Here is a 23594-nt window from a genome sequence, read left to right as displayed (position 1 = left end):
CCATCAGTCAGGATGTGGCCCAGAAGTTAATTGACAGCATGCCAGGTCGGATTGCAGAGGTCTTGAAAAGAGGGGTCAACACTGCAAATTTTGACTCTTTGCATCAACTTCATGTAATTGTCAATAAAAGCCTTTGACACTTATGAAATGCTTGTAATTATACTTCAGTATTTTATAGTAACATCTGACAAAAGCAGAAAACTTTGTGGAAGTTAATATTTGTGTCATTCTCAAAACCTTTGGCCCCGATTGTACTTCCTCATTCATCTTCTGCACAACTATCACTCCAGTGTATAATTGCTCAATTGTAATTATTTCACCACTGGCCTATTTATTGCCCTACCTCCTTAATCTTACTACATTTGCACACACTGTATATTGATTTTTCTATTGTGTTATTGACTGTACATTTGTTTATTCCATGTGTAACTCTGTGTTGTTGTTTGTGTTGCACTGCTTTGCTTTATCTTGGCCAGGTCACAGTTGGAAATGAGAACTTGTTATCCACTGGCCTACCTGGTTAAATAAATAAGAAAAATCCGTACTCCACCCACTCCTGCAACCCAATGCACAGTTCTACTTATTGTTTTGTAGAGAGAACCTTTCTACTTGTTTCAGCTAGGGGGAAATTCTCAGTAGGGTCTCTACTAACCAAACTGTGTAGATTTGGAGGGGGACTGTGTCATATATACCCAGCAGCACTTCGTTCTCCACCCCCTTTATAGCGCCCAATGTCGTATTCTGTAATAGACTGTACATGGGATACTTATTGGCTTGTAGAGAGAACCTTTCTACCTGTCTCAGCTAAAGGGGGGTGGGAAATACTCAGTAGGGTCTCTACTAACCAAATAAGGTTTTCTTTGTATGGGGTCTTTCTCTCTACAAGCCAATATGTATCCCGCGTACAGTCTTTTACAGTCAATGGGGGTTATGGAGGGGGCTGAGAATAAAGTGCTCCTGGGTATGACACAGTCCCACTCCAAAACGAACCCTATTTGGTAGTAGAGACCCTACTGAGTATTTTCCACCCCACTTTAGCTGAGGCAGGTAGAAATGTTTTCTTTCTACAGCCCAATATTCTCAACATACCAGCTTCAACAATGTATTTTGTCATTACTTGTGTTAATACATAATTTGTATCTGTTTTCATAAATTACCCAGTGCATTTTCTTATTGTCACAATAGAAGTGGTCATTGATTAAAATTATATCTTTTGAATTAATTATTCACATTGCAATGTTTTGAAATGCAGTTTTTTTAAGGCAACGAACGTGACGTCATCATTGTTGCTGCTGGCAGAATACTGGTGGCGTGCCGGTGACAGTACAGTAAGAATGTTAAGAAACTGACTTTACCGTCAAAAGAGATTTGTTTGCCACTGTTTGGTGTTCTTTTCTGTAATCTGGAGCTAACTCTCACAAGCAGCCGTCACATTCGATCGAGCGGGACAGATTGAAGAAAACAGGTCAAGTTTGTACATTTGCAACGTGCTTTGTTCTCAAAGGATAGATTCGTATATGGTGGTCGGTCAACAAGTTGTCTGATTTCAGTTACAGGTATGTGGATAACTTGAACCTTCTGTTGTAGGCTATTTGAGATGCTGACATTGGAAAAAATATATATGTTGCCTAATTATAATTGATGTAATCATAATAACTTATTTATAGCCCAATGAGGCACTATATGGAAACAGTCGCCAAACAGGATCCGTTTTTTGGGGTTTTGACTGACAAGAGAGGGAGGAACATTTGCCAACTTCTGCATACACTGTTGCCAACAATGTCTCATGATGACAGCAACTCTCCCCGCAAAATTGTTACATTAATTTAGTTTGGAATGGTTGCTGGACGAATTCGCGGCATTTGTGGGTGGTGCCGAACCTATCACTCATTGTGTAGTCTATTCGTTCAGTCTCTCTCCAGTCTCTCCGAGAAGTCCTTGAAATACCTCACTATGGACCTATTTTCGTTTACCCACATGAAAGGTGGTCGTGTATTGAGACCTACGGCTAGATGTATGGACTTGCTGTCAGCATGTCATTAGTTGGGAAGCGCAGTTTGAGTGGAAATTCCACTGTTTTGCAATTCATGTGACTTTCTCAGTTAGGCAGAGGGGGCCTGAATACATCCTTCCCTTTTCTGCAACTGTCCTCTGTCAGCTGTTTTTGAAGCCAGGGGTGTAGGCCTACTGCTCTGGTGGTGTTATGCACCTTAATACAATTACCACAATCTATCTCTTCGCCTTATCTCTCCATTCTCTTTTCTATTTACTCCTCCTATCCAATCTGCTTTCCAACTGTCTCTTTCTCGACCTTACCCACCTTCCCTCTCTCTCTTGCTCTCTTCTCTCCACCTGGCCCTCTTCCTCTAGGCCTATCTCTAGGTGGTGATGGGTTCTATGTTCCGTAGTGAGGAGGTGTGCCTGGTGCAGCTCTTCCTCCAGTCTGGTTCAGCCTATAACTGTGTCAGTGAACTGGGAGAACTGGGCCTGGTCGAGTTCAGAGACGTGAGTTCTGTTCTCCCCTGATCTCGTTTGTCTCATATCTTCGCGTGACTAAAGATTCACTGGCTTAGAACTAATAGCTGCAACTAATATCTCAACCGTCTTGCTATGAATAACTAAGTTTGACATTAACGACGTGTCAACTAAATCAAGCCTTCGTGTGAATAACTTGTGAGTAACTAACTGTCTCTTTTGCTAATTCCCTCCGTGGTGAATCAGTTGAACCCCAATGTCAACTCCTTCCAGAGGAAGTTTGTGGGGGAGGTAAGACGATGTCAGGAACTGGAGAAAACCTTCAGTGAGTATCTAGATCTCTCACACTATCGTCTCCTAAACCGCTCATTAAAACCCCTATACTAACACAGGAAAATTATGTTTGACAGTTTTCTCCTATGCATTTCTCTTTCTCTCTCTCACCGGTCTTTCTATCCTTCCATATCTTTCTCCCTGTCTCTCCCTCCATCTCTCTGTCTTTTCATCCTTCCCTCCACTCAGCGTTCCTGGAGCAGGAGATCAATAGGTCCCTTTTGCCCCCCCCCCATGGCCCGACCCCCTGCCCGAACCCCTCCGCCCCCCCAGCCCAGAGAGTTGCTCACCATTGAGGAGGAGAGTGAGAGGCTGGCCAGGGAACTCAAAGAGGTGTCCAGGAACAGAGACGGTCTCAGAGCCCAGCTGATCCAGCTCAGCCAGTACAAAGGAGTTCTCACCCAGACCCACTCGCTCACCGCCTCACAGGTCAAAACTACACCTCCCATCACCACCCTCTCTCAATTCAATTTCAATTTAAGGGTTTTATTGGCATGGGAAACATATGTTTACATTGGCAAAGCAAGTGAAGCAGATAAATAAACAAAAGTGAAATTAACAATGCAAATGAACAGTAAACATTACACTCACAGAAGTTCCAAAATAATAAAAACAATTCAAATGTCATATTATATACAAATACAGTATTGTAACGATGTGCAAACAGTTAAAGTACAAAAGGGAAAATAAATAAACATATACAGTGGGGCAAAAAAAGTATTTAGTCAGCCACCAATTGTGCAAGTTCTCCCACTTAAAAAGATGAGAGAGGCCTGTAATTTTCATCCTAGGTACACTTCAACTATGACGGACAAAATGAGAAAAAAAATCCAGAAAAATCACATTGTAGGGTTTTTTATAAATGTATTTGCAAATTATGGTGGAAAATAAGTATTTGGTCAATAACAAAAGTTTATATCAATACTTTGTTATATACCCTTTGTTGGCAATGACAGAGGTCAAACGTTTTTGACACACTGTTGCTGGTATTTTGGCCCATTCCTCCATGCAGATCTCCTCTAGAGCAGTGATGTTTTGGGGCTGTTGCTGGGCAACACAGACTTTCAACACCCTCCAAAGATGTTCTATGAGGTTGAGATCTGGAGACTGGCTAGGCCACTCCAGGACCTTGAAATGCTTCTTACGAAGCCACTCCTTCGTTGCCCGGGCGGTGTGTTTGGGATCATTGTCATGCTGAAAGACCCAGCCACGTTTCATATTCAATGCCCTTGCTGATGGAAGGAGGTTTTCACTCAAAATCTCACGATACATGGCCCCATTCTTTCCTTTACACGGATCAGTCGTCCTGGTCCCTTTGCAGAAAAACAGTCCCAAAGCATGATGTTTCCACCCCCATGCTTCACAGTAGATATGGTGTTCTTTGGATGCAACTCAGCATTCTTTGTCCTCCAAACACGACGAGTTGAGTTTTTACCAAAAAAGTTATATTTTGGTTTCATCTGACCATATGCCATTCTCCCAATCTTCTTCTGGATCATCCAAATGCTCTCCAGCAAACTTTAGACGGGCCTGGACATGTACTGGCTTAAGCAGGGGGACACATCTGGCACTGTAGGATTTGAGTCCCTGGCGGCGTAGTGTGTTACTGATGGTAGGCTTTGTTACTTTGGTCCAAGCTCTCTGCAGGTCATTCACTAGGTCCCCCCGTGTGGTTCTGGGACTTTTGCTCACCGTTCTTGTGATCATTTTGACCCCATGGGGTGAGATCTTGCGTGGAGCCCCAGATCGAGGGAGATATCAGTGGTCTTGTATGTCTTCCATTTCCTAATAATTGCTCCCACAGTTGATTTCTTTAAACCAAGCTGCTTACCTATTGCAGATTCAGTCTTCCCGGCCTGGTGCAGGTCTACAATTTTGTTTCTGGTGTCCTTTGACAGCTCTTTGGTCTTGGCCATAGTGGAGTTTGGAGTGTGACTATTTGAGGTTGTGGACAGGTGTCTTTTATACTGATAACAAGTTCAAACAGGTGCCATTAATACAGGTAACGAGTGGTGGACAGAGGAGCCTCTTAAAGAATAAGTTACGGGTTTGTGAGAGCCAGAAATCTTGCTTGTTTGTAGGTGACCAAATACTTATTTTCCACCATAATTTGCAAATAAATTCATTAAAAATCCTACAATGTGATTTTCTGGATTTTTTTTCTCATTTTGTCTGTCATAGTTGAAGTGTACCTATGATGAAAATTATAGGGCTCTCATCTTTTTAGGTGGGAGAATATGCACAATTGGTGGCTGACTAAATACTTTTTTGCCCCACTGTATATGGGTTGTATTTTAAATGGCGTTTGTTCTTCAATGTTTGCCCTTTTCTTGTGGCAACAGGTCACAAAATGTACTGCTGTGATGGCTCACTGGTATTTCACCCAGTAGATATGGGAGTTTATCAAAATTGGGTTTGTGTTTGAATTCTTTGTGGATCTGTGTAATCTGAGGAAAATATGTGTCTCTAATATCATACATATCATAATGTCATACATTTGGCAGGAGATTAGGAAGTGCAGCTCAGTTTCCACCTCATTTTGTGGGCAGTGTGCACTTAGCCTGTCTTCTCTTGAGAGCCAGTTCTGCCCACGGCGGCCTTTCTCAATAGCAAGGCTATGCTCACTGAGTCTATACATAGTCAAAGTTTTCCTTAAGTTTGGGTCAGTCATAGTGGTCAGGTATTCTGCCACTGTGTACTCTCTGTTTAGGGCCAAATAGCATTCTAGTTTGCTCTGTTTTTTTGTTAATCCTTTCTAATGTGTCAAGTAAATATCTTTTTGTTTTCTCATGATTTGGTTGGCTCTAATTGTGTTGCTGTCCTGGGGCTCTGTAGGGTCTGTTTGTGTTGGTGAACAGAGCCCCAGGACCAGCTTGCTTAGGGGACTCTTCTACAGGTTCATCGCTCTGAAGGTGATGGCTTTGTTATGGAAGGTTTGGGAATCGCTTCCTTTTAGGTGGTTGTAGAATTTAACGTCTTTTTTCTGGATTTTGATAATTAGCGGGTATCAGCCTAATTCTGCTCTGCATGCTTTATTTGGTGTTTTACGTTATACACAGGAGATATTTTTGCGGAATTCTGCATGCAGTCTCAATTTGGTGTTTGGCCCATTTTGTGAATTATTGGTTGGTGAGCGGACCCCAGACCTCACAACCACAAATGTCAATGAGTTCTATAACTGATTCAAGTAATTTTAGCCAGATTATGTAGAATTTTATGTTCCTTTTGATGGCATAGAAGGCCCTTCTTGCCTTGCCTCAGCTTGTTCACGGATTTTTAGAGGTTACCTGTGGCGCTGATGTTTAGGCCGAGGTATGTATCGTTTTTTTTGTGTGCTCTAGTGCAACGGTGTCACGATGGAATTAGCATTTGTGGTCCGTCCAACTAGACCATTTTTAGAACCATTACTTTTGTTATGCTGAGATTTACTGGCAGGGCCCAGGTCTGACAGAATATGTGCAGAAGATCTAGGTGCTGCTGTAGGCCCTCCTTAGTTGGGGACAGAAGCACCAGATCATCAGCAAACAGTAGACATTTGACTTCAGATTATATTAGGGCGAGACCGGGTGCTGCAGACTGCTCTAGTGCTCTCGCCAATTAGTTGATATATATGTTGAAGAGGGTGGGGCTTAAGCTGCATCCCTGTCTCACCACATGGCCCTTTGGAAAGAAATGTGTGTTTTTTTGGCAATTTTAACCGCGTACTTGTTTGTGTACATGGATTTTATAATGTACTGTCGTGGCCAAAAGTTTTGAGAATGACACAAATATTCATTTTCACAAAGTCTGCTGCCTCAGTGTCTTTAGATATTTTTGTCAGATGTTAGTATGAAATACTGAAGTATAATTACAAGCATATCATAAGTGTCAAAGGCTTTTATTGACAATTACATGAAGTTGATGCAAAGAGTCAATATTTGCAGTGTCGACCCTTCTTTTTCAAGACCTCTGCAATCCTCCCTGGCATGCTGTCAATTAACTTCTGGGCCACATCCTGTCTGATGGCAGCCCATTCTTGCATAATCAATGCTTGTGTTTTGTCAGAATTTGTGAATTTTTGATTTTCCACTCACCTCTTGAGGATTGACCACAAGTTCTCAATGGGATTAAGGTCTGGGGAGTTTCCTGGCCATAGACCCAAAATATCAATGTTTTGTTCTCCGAGCCACTTAGTTATCACTTTTGCCTAATGGCAAGGTGCTCCATCATGCTGGAAAAGGCATTTTTCGTCACCAAACTGTTCCTGGATGGTTGAGAGAAGTTGCTCTCGGAGGATGTGTTGGTACCATTCTTTATTCATGGCTGTGTTCTTAGGCAAAATTGTGAGTGAGCCAACTCCCTTGGCTGAGAAGCAACCCCACACATGAATGGTCTCAGGATAATTTACTGTTGGCATGACATAGGACTGATGGTAGCGCTCACCTTGTCTTCTCCGGACAAGCTTTTTTTCCGGATGCCCCAAACAATCGGAAAGGGGATTCAGAGAAAATGACTTTACTCCAGTCCTCAGCAGTCCAATCCCTGTACCTTTTGCAGAATATCAGTCTGTCCCTGATGTTTTTCCTGGAGAGAAGTGGCTTCTTTGCTGCCCTTCTTGACACCAGGCCATCCTCCAAAAATCTTTGCCTCACTGTGCGTGCAGATACACTCACACCTGCCTGCTGCCATTCCTGAGCAAGCTCTGTACTGGTGGTGCCCAATCCCGCAGCTGAATCAACTTTAGGAGACGGTCCTGGCGCTTGCTGGACTTTTTTAGGCGCACTGAAGCCTTCACAACAATTGACCGCTGTCCTTGAAGTTCTTGATGAACCGATAAATGGATGAATTTAGGTGCAGTCTTACTGGCAGCAATATCCTTGCCTGTGAAACCCTTTTTGTGCAAAGCAATGATGACCGCACGTGTTTCCTTGCAGGTAACCATGTTTGACAGAGGAAGAACAATGATTCCAAGCACCACCCTCCTTTTGAAGCTTGCAGTCTGTTATTCGAGCTCAATCAGCATGACAGAGTGATCTCCAGCCTTGTCCTTATCAATACTCACACCTGTGTTAACGAGAGAATCACTGAAATGTCAGCTGGTCCTTTTGTGCCAGGGCTGAAATGCAGTGGAAATGTTTTTTGGGGATTCAGTTCATTTTGATGGCAAAGAGGGACTTTGCAATTAATTGCAATTCATCTGATCACTCTTCATAACATTCTGGAGTATATGCAAATTGCCATCATACAAACTGAGACAGCAGACTTTGTGAAAATTAATATTTGTGTCATTCTCAAAACTTTTGGCCACGACTGTAGTATGTTTCTCCCCCAACACCACTATCCATTCATTTGCATAGCAGACCCTCATGCCAAATTGAGTCAAAGGCTTTTTTTAAATTAATAAAGCATGAGAAGACTTTGGCTTTGTTTTGTTTGTTTGTCAATTAGAGTGTGCACGGTGAATATGTTGTCTATCGTACAGGAATTTGGTAGAAAGCCAATTTGACATTTGCTCAGTACATTGTTTTCACTGAGGAAATGTATGTGTCTGCTGTTAATGATAATGTGGAGGATTTTTCCAAGGTTGCTGTTGACACATATCCCACGGTATTGGGGTTAAATTTGTCTCCACTTTTGTGGATTGGGGCGATCAGTCCTTGGTTCCAAATATTGAGGGAATTTTATTTATTTACCTTTATTTAAATAGGCAAGTCAGTTAAGAACAAATTATTATTTTCAATGACGGCCTAGGAACAGTGAGTTAACTGCCTTGTTCAGAGGTGGATCGACAGATCCTTCCGGTTACTAGTCCAATGCTCTAACCACTAGGCTACCTGCCGTCCCAGGAAGATGCAAGAGCTAAGGATGATGTTAAAGAGTTTAAATACAGCCAATTGGAATTTGTTGTCTGTATATTTTATCATTTAATTTCTCTCTCTCTCTTCTCTCTCTCACACAACCAGACACACTCCTTCAGAGAACCTAAACGACTGTTTGGATGTGTTAAAAGTCTCCCGAACCCTTTTTATTGTTTCCTCTTACAGGCTCCACCTCCTCTACGTGAAACAGTAGGCATATTGGAGCCTAACCGACAGGATGTCCACCTCCGGTAAGCATCATTGGTCAAAGTGATTGCCAGTGTCCTTCCACCTTATTATTTTAATTTTTTACATTGGATCTGGAAAATGATTGATTTTCAAGTTGGTCAACATCCTCTTTTGCCAACTTACCTATTTCTTTGCTCGTCTCTCATCCTTCTCTCTTCTGCAGTTTTGTGGCCGGTGTGGTCCACCCCTGGAAAGTCCCATCATTTGAGCGGTTGCTATGGCGAGCATGCCGCGGGTACGTCGTCGTGGACTTCAGAGAGATGGAGGAGCAGCTGGAGCATCCTGTCACGGTGAGGAGAGAGGGAGAGGAGGAGGAAAGGGATGAAGAGAAAAGTTATACTTACAGTAAAACTCCACCCTATATTTTGGTATTTGTTTAATTTATCTTTCGGTGTTTGTTTCATTAGTCCATAATTGATATAGTCCCAAAATGTTTTGCATATCGGCAATCAAGTTGCATCATATGCTAAATGCATCATACCGGCTGTATTTCTGTGTTTTGGAAGTTATATATCTTGAAACAAATCGAAAACAGAAAACAAAAGTTTTTGGGGTGGAATTTTCATATAAGTAGGTGGCAAAAAAGATGGTCAATGCATCAACATTTGTAATATGTGATTGGATTTTAGGGGGAGATGGTGCAGTGGACAGTGTTCCTCGTATCCTACTGGGGAGATCAGATCGGACAAAAGGTCAAGAAGATCTGTGATTGGTAAGTAAACCTGTCCACTTCTTGTGGCGTCATTTACCACATCGCGGTGGTCCATGTACATGCTTGTTTAATGACCCTTGTCTTTCTTGCACCTCCTGGATAACTTGCATTTCCAGCTTCCACGCGCAGGTGTTTGAGTATCCTGACAGCCCCACGGAGAGAGAGGAGATTCTCCAGGGACTGCAGGGCAGAGTTGAAGACATCAAATCAGTAAGTCGGACATGAGCCCTGTATAAAATGCATTCACCTTCAACTTTGATGCTCTATCACTAAACTTCACTGGAAATCATTGGGTGCAGCAAACAGAGCGAACGTTTACGGTCTGTAAAGCTCCTCCGAAATCCATCTCTAATCCACACCTTCCCCCTTTGGTCCTTCACCCCTCTGCCCTCCCCTCCTCAGGTCCTCTTTCAGACAGAGCAGTTCCTCCAGCAGATGTTGGTGCGTACAGTAGCCGTGTTGCCCCAGTGGAAGGTGCGGGTCCAGAAGTCTAAGGCAGTCCAGGCCGTACTGAACCTCTGCAGCCCCTCCGTCACCGACAAGTGTCTGATCGCTGAAGCCTGGTGTCCCGTCCGCAAGCTGCCCGAGCTGCAGAGCGCCCTGAGGGAAGGAGGGGTGAGCGAGGGGAAGGAAACAGGGACCTGGAGATGGGAGACACAGAAGAAGGGAGAATAGAGGAGGGACAGAGATTGTGTGCGGTTGAGTAACGCAACAAGAGCGAGTTAGTTGTATGTTGTCGTCACTCTGTTTAAATGTAGGAATGGATGTCATTTTACACAGTACCCTAAATGTGTATGACCTAAAGCCCCTTCATCTGCTCTCTGTCTCTCCCCCTATCAGAGGAAGAGTGGCAGCGGGGTGGACTCGTTCTACAACCGCCTCCCCTGCTCCACGCCTCCTCCTACACTGTTTCCCACCAACTCCTTCACTGCAGGCTTCCAGAACATTGTAGACGCCTACGGAGTGGCCAGTTACCGCGAGGTCAACCCAGGTATCAGTCCAATCAATACATCAATTAGTTTAGCGGTCACTTCCAACCTCTAACCAGCCAACAATCCAGGGAATAACCAGCTCCTCTGGTAATGTAAACGAACAGAACTATTATGGCCCCCCGTTCTCTCGTTCGTCCCTCTATTTTCTCCTCTCCTACTTTCTCTTGCTAACTTCTCTCCATCCCCATATCTCCCTCCCCCTCTCTCTTTTCCCCCTCTCTCTCATTCCCTCCTCCCTTCTGTCTCTGTAGCGGTGTACACCATCATCACGTTCCCCTTCCTGTTTGCTGTGATGTTTGGGGACGTGGGTCACGGTCTGCTGATGTCCCTGGCTGCGCTCTGGATGGTTCTGGAGGAGAAGGACCCCAAACTCAGGAACAACACTAATGAGGTCACACAGACACACACACACACACACACACAGTCGCACCTTTTCATACACACCCTTTAAATTGGGAGACTGACAAATCTGATTCACAGGAACAGTCCTAATATACTGTCTCTCTGTGTGTGGTTTAGATCTGGCGGATGATGTTTGGAGGACGTTATCTGATCCTGTTGATGGGACTGTTCTCTGTCTACACTGGGGCCATCTACAATGAGTGTTTTAGCAGAGGACTCAGCCCCTTCAGCTCCGGCTGGCATGTAGGACCCATGTTTGAGAACGGAGAGTGGAAGTAAGGACACACACACACACACATACACGTGTGCCCATGTCCGTCACTCACACATGCATAACAGCGACACAATCACTTTTCTGATTGTCTTGTATGTTATGTTTACAATATGAGTTTTGTCTCTCTCTCTCTCTCTCTCTTCTTCTCTTAGTCCAACAACTGTTAAAGAGAACAACTTCCTGTCCCTGGACCCTAACATCACTGGGGTTTTTACAGGACCCTATCCTTTTGGTATCGACCCGGTATGGAAATGCACCTCACACTGCCTCCATCTTTCTCTCACTCCTCCGTCTATCGCTTCCTCATCTCTCATCTCTCTGTAATGATTGTTTCCATGACTGTCTGTCTGTCCCTCTCAGGTCTGGGGTCTGTCCAACAACCACCTGACGTTCCTCAACTCCTACAAGATGAAGATGTCTGTCATTATCGGGGTCATCCACATGACCTTCGGAGTCTGTCTGGCCTTCTTCAACTACATGTGAGGGAACGTGTGTGTGTGTGTGTGCCTGTACGCGTTGGGGTCAATTCCATTTCAATTCAGAAAGTATTCCAATTTCACATTTTTTTCATTGAAAAGCATTGTAGAGAATTAGAATTTGAGTGTACTTCCTGAATTGACCCCAATCCCGGTGTGAATGGAACTGCAAGGGAGTATCACTGTAATCTAATAATTTTCTCACCATCCCTCTTGCTATCCCTACCCCTCTCTTTACTCAAACCCATACTTCTGCCTATGCATTCCTTCTCTCTACCCATCTCTCACTACTAATCCCTCTCCCTCTACCCACCCACTTCTCTCTTTGTCTCTCTCTATTCATCCTTCTCCCACTCTACCCATCCCTCAATCCCGTATCCCTCCAGACACTTTAACCAGTTGAGCAGTGTGTTCCTGGTACTGATCCCAGAACTGTTCTTCATGCTGTGTCTGTTTGGTTACCTGGTCTTCATGGTCATCTTCAAGTGGCTGGCCTTCGACACGACCCACTCTAACTCCGCCCCCAGCATCCTCATCCACTTCATAGACATGTTCCTATTCGCCGAGAACAAGGACAACCCGCCCCTCTACAGAGGACAGGTGTCTGTCTGAATGTATCTGTCTGAATGTGTGTGTTTTGTGGGGAAACATGATGCCACTGTACAGGACTGGTATGTTTGTGGAAGGGCACACAACGTGCTCACTCCAATGTACTTATTTGTCTAAAGTATGCTTAATGTTACCTGAGTCCTTGAAAATATAATCTATAGGTAAACAATGGTATGGCAGCATGCTCTCTCCAAAATACAACCTGCACTCTACTGTGTGTGTGTGTGTGTGTGTGTGTGTGACGTCCTAACTCCCTCTCTCTCTGTACTGTAGTTGGTGGTGCAGAAGGTCCTGGTGGTACTGGCGCTGTGTTCTGTTCCAGTCCTGCTGCTGGGGAAACCCATCCATCAATACATCACACACAAGAGGAAGCACCGGCACATGGTGAGCAACTGTGTTGTCTTGTCTGGGCGTGTGCTATGCCTATTGATTCGAGTGTAAGTATCTAGGATGACTTTGTTTAGTCTTATGTGTATAACATCTGTATGTGTAATATACGTAAACTCAGCAAAAAAAGAAACGTCCCTTTTTCAGGACCCTGTCTTTCAAAGATATTTAGTAAAATCCAAATAACTTCACAGATCTTCATTGTAAAGAGTTTAAACCCTGTTTCCCATGTGTGTTCAATGAACCATAAACAATTCATGAACATGCACCTGTAGAACGGTCATGAAGACACGAACAGCAATTAAGGTCACAGTTATGAAAACTTAGGACACGAAAGAGGCCTTTCTACAGACTCTGAAAAACACCAAAAGAAAGATGCCCAGGGTCCAGAGGTGGCCAGGGAAATAAATTGCAATGTCCGTACTGTGAGACGCCCAAGACAGCGCTACAGGGAGACAGGACGGAAAGCTGATTGTCCTCGCAGTGGCAGACCACGTGTAAGAACACCTGCACAGGATTGGTACATCTGAACAGCTTACCTAAGGGACAGGTACAGGATGGCAACAACAACTGCCCGAGTTACACCAGGAACGCACAATCCCTCCATCAGTGCTCAGACTGTCCGCAATAGGCTGAGAGAGGCTGGACTGTGGGCTTGTAGGCCTGTTGTAAGGCAGGTCCTCACCAGACCGGCAACAACGTCGCCTATGGGCTCAAACCCACCGCCGCTGGACCAGACAGGACTGGCAAAAAGTGCTCTTCACTGACAGGTCGTGGTTTTGTCTCACCAGGGGTGATGGTCGGATTAGCATTTATCATCAAAGGAATGAGCGTTACACCGAGGCCTGTACTCTGGAGCGGGATCGATTTGGAGGTGGAGGGTCCGTTATGGTCTGGGGCAGTGTGTCACAGCATCATCGGACTGAGCTTGTTGTCATTGCAGGCAATCTCAACGCTGTGTGTTACAGGGAAGACATCATCCTCCCTTATGTGGTACCCTTCCTGCAGGCTCATCCTGATATGACCCTCCAGCATGACAATGTCACCAGCCATACTGCTCGTTCTGTGCGTGATTTCCTGCAAGACAGGAATGTCAGTGTTCTGCCATGGCCAGCGAAGAGCCCGGATCGCAATCCCATTGAGTACGTCTGGGACCTGTTCGGAGGGTGAGGGCTAGGGCCATTCCCCCCAGAAATGTCCGGGAACCTTGGTGGAAGAGTGGGGTAACATCTCACAGAAAGAACTGGCAAATCTGGTGCAGTCCATGAGGAGGAGATGCACTGCAGTACTTAATACTGTGGCCACACAAGATACTGACTGTTACTTTTGATTTTGACCCTCCCTTTGTTCAGGGACACATTATTCCATATCTGTAGTCACAGTTTATGTCTCAAGTTGTTGAATCTTGTTAAGTTTGCTGAAAATAAACGCATATGACAGTGAGAGGACGTTTATTTATTTTTTGTCTGAGTTTATTATGTGTGTTTATATATAGTATGTATTATAATCTCTGTGAGTGGGTCTGATGTGATTGTGTCTTCCAGGAAGGAGACAGACGACCCCTGTTGGCTGAAAACAGTTCCATCAATGCTCATCAGGGAGAGGTGGGGAGTCACAGAGAGGAGGAGGTGGTGAGAGGGAGCGAGTCATCATTGTGTTACCCGTGCTAGCTCCGTTTCAATATACTCATAGCCCGAGCTAGTGTCACAAGGAATAACATATTACTCCGTCCAACTTCTCTACCCATTTTCCCTGTCTTAAAAAAAAAGAAGCTAAATCTCTGTGCATCTCTGTAGGATTTTGACGCTGCTGATGCGTTCATGCACCAGGCCATCCACACCATAGAGTACTGTCTAGGCTGCATCTCCAACACAGCCTCCTACCTACGACTGTGGGCCCTCAGCCTTGCACACGCACGTGAGTCACACACGCACACACACACTTTCCCCACTGATTTACAGTGACTTACTGATCGCACACTGACTCATTTCTTTAAGAGTGCTAACTCATTCTAGTGCCTACTCAGTGTGTCTCCTTTCACCCTCCAGAGCTGTCGGAGGTGCTCTGGACGATGGTGCTGCATAACGCCCTGACCTGGCAAGGCAACATGGGATCTGTGATCCTGTTTCTGTTCTTCATCGTCTTCGCGGTGCTAACAGTCTCCGTCCTGCTGGTCATGGAGGGCCTGTCTGCCTTCCTGCATGCCCTGCGTCTGCACTGGTGAGAGAAGGGGGACGGGGGGATGAGAATGAGTGAGAGATGGTGGGAAGGAATTAGTCGAAGGGGAGAGGAGTGTGTGAATGGAGAATAAGATAAAATATATTATTCATGGAAAAAAATGTAATGCAATATTGTCTGTTGATTTTTGAAAATGTTGTCTCTCCTAGGGTGGAGTTCCAGAATAAATTCTACAGTGGAACAGGTTACAAGCTGAACCCTTTCTCCTTCTCTTCCATAATCCACGCCTCGTCCGCTCTGTGATCATTTCAACGATCAATGAATTATGATTGCCAAATGGTTATATTAACTTGCTCTGCACCAATCACACTGCACACATTTCAGAATGATTGCTGTCTTTTTTGTACACTCTTGTGTTTTGTAAAATGTGTGCATTTAGGCATTTGCACTATGCTATGGGGTGTTTATGTGCCTATTTCAGCATGCATGCTGTGTCATCAAAATCAGAATTTCTTTCTTGTTCCTTCTTTGCACTGATCATGTGGTGGGTCTGTAAATTCACTCTGGCTGTCTACTCTGATTTCAGGAATTTACGAAACAGGCAACACCCGTTGAATGACTGTTGTCTGCAATTTTTAAAATTCAATTGTTGCCAACAGTACAGTTAGTCACCAATGCCCTAGATAACACGAAAATAGTCTAACCAGCTCTGCTAGGGTGAATAAAATGGTCAGAATTAGGTGTTCTCTCATTCTTGTTTGGATGTAGCTAGCAAGCTAGCCACCTTTAGCCAGTTAGCTCGGGTGCTTGACTGCTGTTGTGAGGTCAGAACGCTCGGATCAACCCTACTCCTCAGCCAGAGCGCACTCCAGAGTGAATTTACGAACACACCCCATGTGTCTCAACTTCCAGGAATGTACCTTTAGATATGTTGTTTAAATAATATATTAACAGTAATACATTCACAGCCTCCCTGTTTATCGTTCAAAGCATTATTTGAAAATGGTTGAATAACTCAGGAAATGGGTGCTATTGACTTTCACACATGCCCGTGATCTCAAAGTTCAGTAAAGATAAGGCACACACCAATTGTCTTAACTCATCTGTTGTGGTCTTGAAGAGAGTCCACATAGACATGATTTTGCTATGATGGTGTAGTATTATCTCAAATAAGAACTCACGACAACGAGGTTCTAGCTCCAGCATGTTTACTAAACCTAGCCCTCGCATGTCATACGTCGTTACGGGTATCCCCAAGGGACATCCTACTACAGATGGTAACACGAACAACCTTTCATGGTACTCAACACCTCTTTCTTGTGTCATATTTGAACACGGTTAATAATTATGGAAAGGGAAACTTGTAAACTCATGTGTCATTCACATTCTGTTTCATCTGAGCAGAGAACCATCTGAATGAAGATCAATGTTCTTCCGCATTCTCTGTATGATGGTTCACATCGTACTGTCTGTCTCTTTGCACTATCACTGTGTTTAACTCTAGGGCTGTAATGAAATTAAAGACAGTTTTTTTCCCCTGACGGTTCTTGTGTGTGTGTGCGAGTTGACTTGTTCCTATTGTAGAAATGAGGGAAGTCAGACATCTTCTTTATTATTTTTTATTTTTTTAAATATAGAATTGTATTTATTTATTTTTTATGAACAAATCGATACAAAAAGTACATTGGAACACAAGTATATATAAAGAATATACAAGGACATTTGGGCTAGGGGGTACAATATCATAATTGATAATTCTATTAGCTTTTTTTGTTGGCAGAGTATTTAATTGCCTTAAAACATAGTTACATTTATTTTTGCAAGGTAATAAAATGTGGTGTTTTGTTTGTAAATTTACATTGGTGAATATGACATTTGGCCAAAAGAATAATGAAATGTAAATACCTAAAATAGTTTCATAAGTAAAGAATCCAAGCAGTACATCTCTCCATAATAGTGTAAATCTACTGATGTCTTGCCACAGACTCCTTACATGAATACAATTCCCCAAAAGATGCAACACTGTTTTTTGGTGGTCATTACAAAAGGTACAATTTGAATTTATGTTTTTGTTTACTTCTTCATACAATGGTTGGTAGGATAATATTTATGAATAAATTTAAGAAACTTTTTTTCGTCCATTAAAATAACATCAAATTGATCAGAAATACAGTGTAGACATTGTTAATGTTGTAAATGACTATTGTTCCTGGAAATGGCAGATTTTTGATAGGTGTACATTGGCCCATAATCAGCAACCATCACTCCTGTGTTCCAATGGCACGTTGTGTTAGCTAATCCAAGTTTATCATTTGAACTTTGTCAATATTATAATTTCAAATCAACATGAAGTTAAGGCCACCAAAAGTAGAGAAGACATGATGAGGAATAAAATTTCATATAGACGTGGGTCTTCTTAGGAACTGTTTTATCCAATTGATCTTAAAATTATTATATAAAGTAGTAAAATCCAGAAAATTCTGCCCACCATAAATCATGTGTTCATTACAACAGTTTTCCTAATGTAATGGGTAGGGTTTCTCCACAGAAAGTTGAAAAGCATCTGGTCTATCTCCTTGCTTATTTTACCGTCAAGATATAAAGATAGAGCGCCATAGGTTAGTCTAGAGATACCTTCAGCCTTGGTAATTATGACTCTACCTTTTAAAGAGAAGTCCCTCTGTAGCCATTGATTTAGCTTCTTCTGGGGTTTTTTAATGTGAGGATTAAAATTTAGTAAGCATCTAGACTTCTGATCATTAGTAATGTTCATGCCTAAATATGTAAGTTCTTCTTTCACTGGAATGCCGTAATATGAGGGTGCCACACACTCTTTGACATGAGTTCACATTTATTAATATTAAGATATAGGCCAGATGCTTCGGAAAAGGATTATATCACATTGATCGATATGGGAATCTGACTAGTGTCTACCGGAACACTTTCCAGGGCTTGGGCCCCTCTCTTTGGGCAAATTTAACATTTAGAAAAATGTATGTACAATTGTGTGAGATGAAAATGGACAAACTAAAGGGTGTGCAATGTACAGTATAAGGCTTGTCAGTGGATATTATGACAGCAGTTTGAGGGTTGTAGGTCACATGACCAGAGAGCCATTGAAATTCTAAAAACATTGCAAATGAATGTAAAATCATGTGAGATGAAAATGGATTAGCAAAAGGTTGTGCTACATATACGGCTACTCAGTGGTTATTCTGAAAGTAGTTTGAGGGTTGTAGGTCACAGAGGAGCTATTGAAATTTGAACTGTTTAAACATTATTGTAAAGGCTCATGAGATTCAAATGGACAAACAAAAGGATGTGCAATGTATAAGTTCACTGAGTGTACATTATGAACCTTGTTTGAGGTGTGTGGGTCACATGACCAAGACGCTATTGATTTTCTATTTTAATTTTAAATAGTGTGAGAAGTAAACCGACAACAAAAAAGTGTGTGCAATGTGTGTCTATCCCATCGGGTTAGCTATAACCAATTTTGAAAGTTTTAGGAGTAATGGTTAAAGGGCTATTGAAATGTGAAAAATTTGATTTGTCACTATGTTGACGGTCCCTAACTGATATTGGTGGACGTAAGGAAAGCTACAGGCGAATATCCGTCGAATATCCAGCCTGAATCTGTCTTTTCCTCGGTTACAGAAAAATCCCCAAAGCCACATTTCTCAAAGTGAGTGGAAGAAGAACTGATGCTCCACTGTGTCAAATGCTTTATAAAAATCCAAAATAATATGAAGCTATCCTCGATTATTAGGTCTGAGTAGTCAAGTATGTCTAATACTAGACTGATATTGTTAGACATATCTGTCCCTCATAAAGCCAGTCTGTGTTTCATCAATTATTGCATCCAGGACTTCTTTAATTATTTTTGCAATTAGTAAGGCTAATATCTTGTAGTCATTATTATGAAGACAAATTGGATGCCAGTTATTGATGAGCAGCACTTTTTTTAGGCTTAGATATCAGTGTTATTAACCCCTGAGTCATTGTAGGAGGGAGAACATTGTTTTAATACTCTCTAAAAAGACTAAGTAGGAAGGGAGCTACTTGTTCAGAAAATAACTTCTGCCGTTATAAAATTCTGCCGTATCAATGCCTGGGGATTTAGTGTTTTTTAGATGTTTGATAGAGTCGATTCAGTAAGTAAAAAAACATATATATGGATTCCTGAGAGCACGTAGAGCTATACAATTGCATATTAAAAAAAATGCTACAGTAGTTAGCGATTTTTGGATAATCTGTAATAACACCATCAATGTTTAAATTATGGATAGTGTTATTTGTTGAGCGCAACAACGTCTCTCTTTTACGAGGTAGAACCGGAAGTTGTCAAAGATGACGAAGAAGGAAGTGGTCCATGCAAAGTGTCAAAGATGGCGGCACACATGTCAAGGCGAATGCTGCTTAAATAATATACAAAATTATACTGTTTTCTCTATGATATGAGTCACTAAAGTGGATAATCAAGTATAGACTGCACGTTATTACTCATATATGACCACATAAGGAACGAGAGGATGGCAGTTTTGGGTGATTTAAATCGAACCGTGCGGTTATTACTAGGTCAAATTCAAAGGTGCGGGCAGAGTGGGTCTGCAATCAACCAATATCAGAAATCGGGTAAGAAAACACTGCTCCTCGTTGATGCAAAATGTGTTGTGTAAATCATCATGTTTATGAAAATGTCTATTGGGTTAGCATGTTCCTAATGCTGCTTTATACACTACCATGCTCTTCTCTTGGTCCCACTTCTCTCTCTCCAGTCCGTTGTATGAGCCTGGCGGCGCCCAAGCTTCAGCCGACTGTAGATGATAATGAAGCCGTGAGCCCGACATTTGTGAACAGAAACCCGCGGAACCTGGAGCAGATGGCTCTAGCGGTGAAGGACAGGGGCTGGAGAACAACCTGGCCCTCCCAAAAGTTCTACCACAGGTGTGTCTCAAATCTAATCTCATTTTATTGGTCACATACATGTGTTTAGCAGATGTTATTGTGGGTGTAAGCGAAATGCTTGTGTTTCTAGTTCCAACAGTGCAGTAATATCTAACAAATTCACAACAATACACACATCTAAGTAAGGATCTGTGTGTTCATACTTTGGATGAAGAGATTGACACTATATAGGCAGACATACAGATGGACACTAATTTTATAACCCCTTTTGTCTTTCCCCTACTCTTCTCTGCCATCTGTCTTCATGCCCTTACCCCTTGCTTTTCCACCGATCCCCCACTCTTCTCTGCCATCTGTCTTCATGCCCTTACCCCTTGCTTTTCCACCGATCCCCCACTCTTCTCTGCCATCTGTCTTCATGCCCTTACCCCTTGCTTCTCCACCGATCCTCCACTCTTCTCTGCCATCTGTCTTCATGCCCTTACCCCTTGCTTTTCCACCGATCCCCCACTCTTCTCTGCCATCTGTCTTCATGCCCTTACCCCTTGCTTTTCCACCGATCCCCCACTCTTCTCTGCCATCTGTCTTCATGTCCTTACCCCTTGCTTTCCCACCGATCCTCCACTCTTCTCTGCCATCTGTCTTCATGCCCTTACCCCTTGCTTCTCCACTGATCCTCCACTCTTCTCTGCCGTCTGTCTTCATGCCCTTACCCCTCGCTTTTCCACCGATCCTCCACTCTTCTCTGCCATCTGTCTTCATGCCCTTACCCCTTGCTTCTCCACTGATCCTCCACTCTTCTCTGCCATCTGTCTTCATGCCCTTACCCCTTGCTTCTCCACTGATCCTCCACTCTTCTCTGCCATCTGTCTTCATGCCCTTACCCCTTGCTTCTCCACTGATCCTCCACTCTTCTCTGCCATCTGTCTTCATGCCCTTACCCCTTGCTTTTCCACCGATCCCCTACTCTTCTCTACCATCTGTCTTCATGCCCTTACCCCTTGCTTTCCCACCGATCCTCCACTCTTCTCTGCCATCTGTCTTCATGCCCTTACCCCTTGCTTCTCCAATCCATCCTCCACTCTTCTCTGCCACTGATCCTCCACTCTTCTCTGCCGTCTGTCTTCATGCCCTTACCCCTCGCTTTTCCACCGATCCTCCACTCTTCTCTGCCATCTGTCTTCATGCCCTTACCCCTTGCTTCTCCACTGATCCTCCACTCTTCTCTGCCATCTGTCTTCATGCCCTTACCCCTTGCTTCTCCACTGATCCCCTACTCTTCTCTGCCGTCTGTCTTCATGCCCTTACCCCTTGCTTCTCCACTGATCCCCTACTCTTCTCTCCTTCAGGTTGGTTTTCTCTCGCTCCCAGCACTATGTAACAGCTGAGGTGTTTGCCAACGGTGATGCAGTCCCTGTGCTGTCGTGTTCCACCAAAGAGTGGGCCCTGAAGCGTGAGCTGGGTTCTACCCGTTGTGTGGCAGCCAGCCAGGCTGTGGGTGAGGTACTAGCACAGAGGTGTCATCAAGCTGGCATCACTAGGATGGTGTACAGACACATCCCCTGGCAGTATCGCTCTGATGCTGTAAGTACGAGTGGGGGGGTTGTGACATCCCTTGACAGTACAAGTAGAATGCTGTGAGTACAGAGGTGTGTGAGAAACGGGCTTCATGTTGTTGAGTAGTTGGATACAGCCAAGTTTAGGAAGATCCAGAGCCCTATACTATAAATCTGGTTTGAGGAGTTAGCCGAGGTAACTTAGGTCCACCTTTTAGCCAGGTCAATTTCTACGGCAATTAATTATTCGTAGCTAACCTGCCAACTCCACTTAACTTATCCTGAATGAAGCGTTTGAGCCGTGAGTTGAGGACCAATCAAAGAATACTGAACAAAAATATGAATGCAACAATTTCAAAGATTGAGTTACAGTTCATATAAGGAAATCAATCAATTGAAATAAATGCATTAGGCCCTAATCTATGGATTTCACATGACTGGGAATAAAGATGGTTGGTTACAGATACCCTAAAAAACGTTGGGGAGTGGATCAGAAAACCAGTCAGTATCTGGTGAGAGTACCATTTGCCTCATGCACTGTGACACATCTCCTTCGCATAGAGTTGATCAGGCTGTTGATTGTGGCCTGTGGACTATTGTCCCACAAACAATAGCTGTGTGAAGTTTCTGGATATTGGCGGGTACTGGAACACGCCGTCATACACATCGATCTAGAGCATCCCAAACATGCTCAATGGGTGACATGTCTGGTGAGTATGCAGGCCATGGAAGAACTGGGACATTTTTAGCTTACAGGAATTGTGTACAGGTCCTGTGCCATGGGAGCTGCAACAAACACTCAAACTGGAGTTTTATCTCAATCTCTTCATTCAAAGTCTCAGTCATGGACACTCTTACTGACAGTTGTGGCTGCTTTGTGTGATGTATTGTCGTTTCTACCTTCTTTCCCGTTGTCTGTGCCCAATAATGTTTGTATCGTGTTTTGTGCTGCTATCACGTCTACTCTGTGAAGTGCAATATCGCAATTCTACCATATTTGGCAGTGAGTGGAAACACCAAGCGGATGCTTCACATCTATACTTCCAGTGAAATGTCTGTTCTGTGGATCTACCACTTAGACTGCTTTCAATGAGAAGGACAGATCTGTGAATTTGGTGGGGTTACATATGGCAGCTTTAAATATTTTATTGATAAAATGTTTAAGAGTAATATTCAAATACATATTACACATTGTCTTTTTATTTGACAATGCAAGTCAGTTAAGAACAAATTCTTATTTATAATGACGGCCTACCCCAGGCCAAACCCTAACGCTTAGAATGTAATTCTGGTGTACCAAAATGCAACTTCGGTGTGATCGAAGCGTAACCCGGACAACACTGGGCCAATTGTGCGCCGCCCTATGGGACACCCAATAACGGCCGGTTGTGATACAGCCAGGAATTGAACCAGGGTCTGTAGTGACGCCTCTGACTTAAACTTTTTCTTTTGACTTAATCAAATTCTTTAATCGATTGGAGAGGGGGAAAGGGGACTTGTGCATTGATAAGCACACAAGACTCTTTCATACTATAGCATGCTGAATTGGCAGGTGAACCTTTTTCATTTTGGCAAACGAAAATGTGGCACTAACTGGCCCGTGGATTGATGTTTCAGCAGCCACAATGAAGCGTTCGAGTAGCCATGTGCGACATGAACAAGTCCAGCTTGAGTAAGCCGGCGGATGCACTATAAATATCTACATTTGTAACATGGATGAAGCCTGAGCTGGAATGTGGCACTAACTGAACCTAGCTAATTTCAGAAAAGCCTGAGTCCATCTAGCTTGATGTGTAGTATACCCCTCAGGGCTCTCGAGTGGCCTAAGGCACTGCATCTCAGTGCTAGAGGCGTCACTACAGTTCAAATCCAGGCTGTATCACAACCGGCTGTGATTGGGCATCCCATAGGTTGGCACGCAATTGGCCCAGCATTGTCCATCATAAGAACGTGTTAACTGACTTGCTTTGTAAAATAGTGTTTGTGTGTGTTTCTCTTTTTCAGGTTCAGTCCTTCCGGACAGCAATGAAAGAGGGAGGAGTCACCCTCAGTGAACCGCGGCAGAAATTCATCGGGAACTAACTGCAAAGGTTCCTAAAGCCTATAAAGAAATATTCTCCCTGTTTGTCTTGACACAAAATGGCCCATTTTCAATTTGATTTACATTGTGTTATTCAATAAAAAAAAGGCAGACAAATTGACGTGA

The 23594-nt window shown here is 43.4% G+C and overlaps 2 protein-coding genes across 3 annotated transcripts; both read left to right on the top strand.

Annotated features, from left to right (window-relative positions):
• Positions 1-1299: 1299 nt before the first annotated feature.
• On the top strand, positions 1300-16470 carry LOC123993316 (V-type proton ATPase 116 kDa subunit a3-like). Its single transcript, XM_046295329.1, is given in 21 exon segments — positions 1300-1556; positions 2371-2505; positions 2722-2800; positions 2998-3062; positions 3064-3237; positions 8832-8896; positions 9058-9184; positions 9524-9606; positions 9723-9816; positions 10009-10221; positions 10447-10597; positions 10850-10989; positions 11118-11275; positions 11427-11517; positions 11635-11753; positions 12137-12350; positions 12633-12743; positions 14291-14377; positions 14543-14663; positions 14795-14966; positions 15134-16470. Coding segments are annotated over 20 exon segments (2475 nt in total). The 5' UTR covers positions 1300-1556; positions 2371-2388; the 3' UTR covers positions 15228-16470.
• A 2813-nt stretch (positions 16471-19283) lies between these two features.
• Positions 19284-23594, top strand: LOC123993315 (39S ribosomal protein L18, mitochondrial-like). Of its 2 annotated transcripts, none has more exons than XM_046295328.1 (4): positions 19284-19559; positions 19703-19871; positions 21182-21335; positions 23393-23594. In XM_046295328.1, exons 1-4 carry the CDS (start codon positions 19457-19459, stop codon positions 23468-23470), a joined length of 504 nt encoding a protein of 167 aa, XP_046151284.1. In that variant the 5' UTR covers positions 19284-19456; the 3' UTR covers positions 23471-23594. The 2 variants fall into 2 exon arrangements, with proteins under 2 accessions (XP_046151284.1, XP_046151283.1); XM_046295327.1 differs by having other exon boundaries at positions 21182-21416.

Source organism: Oncorhynchus gorbuscha, linkage group LG13, assembly GCF_021184085.1.
Source record: "Oncorhynchus gorbuscha isolate QuinsamMale2020 ecotype Even-year linkage group LG13, OgorEven_v1.0, whole genome shotgun sequence".
In the NCBI taxonomy this organism is placed as follows: Eukaryota; Metazoa; Chordata; class Actinopteri; order Salmoniformes; family Salmonidae; genus Oncorhynchus; species Oncorhynchus gorbuscha.
The sequence above is the reverse complement of the archived record's forward strand: the minus strand, read 5'-3'. Positions and strand labels throughout refer to the sequence as shown.

Coding starts and splice junctions, on each gene's coding strand:
- LOC123993315 (XM_046295327.1), top strand. CDS start 19,457: ATGGCAGTTTTGGGTGATTTAAATCGAACCGTGCGGTTATTACTAGGT. Junction 19,560..19,702: donor CAACCAATATCAGAAATCGG/GTAAGAAAACAC, acceptor CTCTCTCTCCAG/TCCGTTGTATGAGCCTGGCG. Junction 19,872..21,181: donor TCCCAAAAGTTCTACCACAG/GTGTGTCTCAAA, acceptor TCTCTCCTTCAG/GTTGGTTTTCTCTCGCTCCC.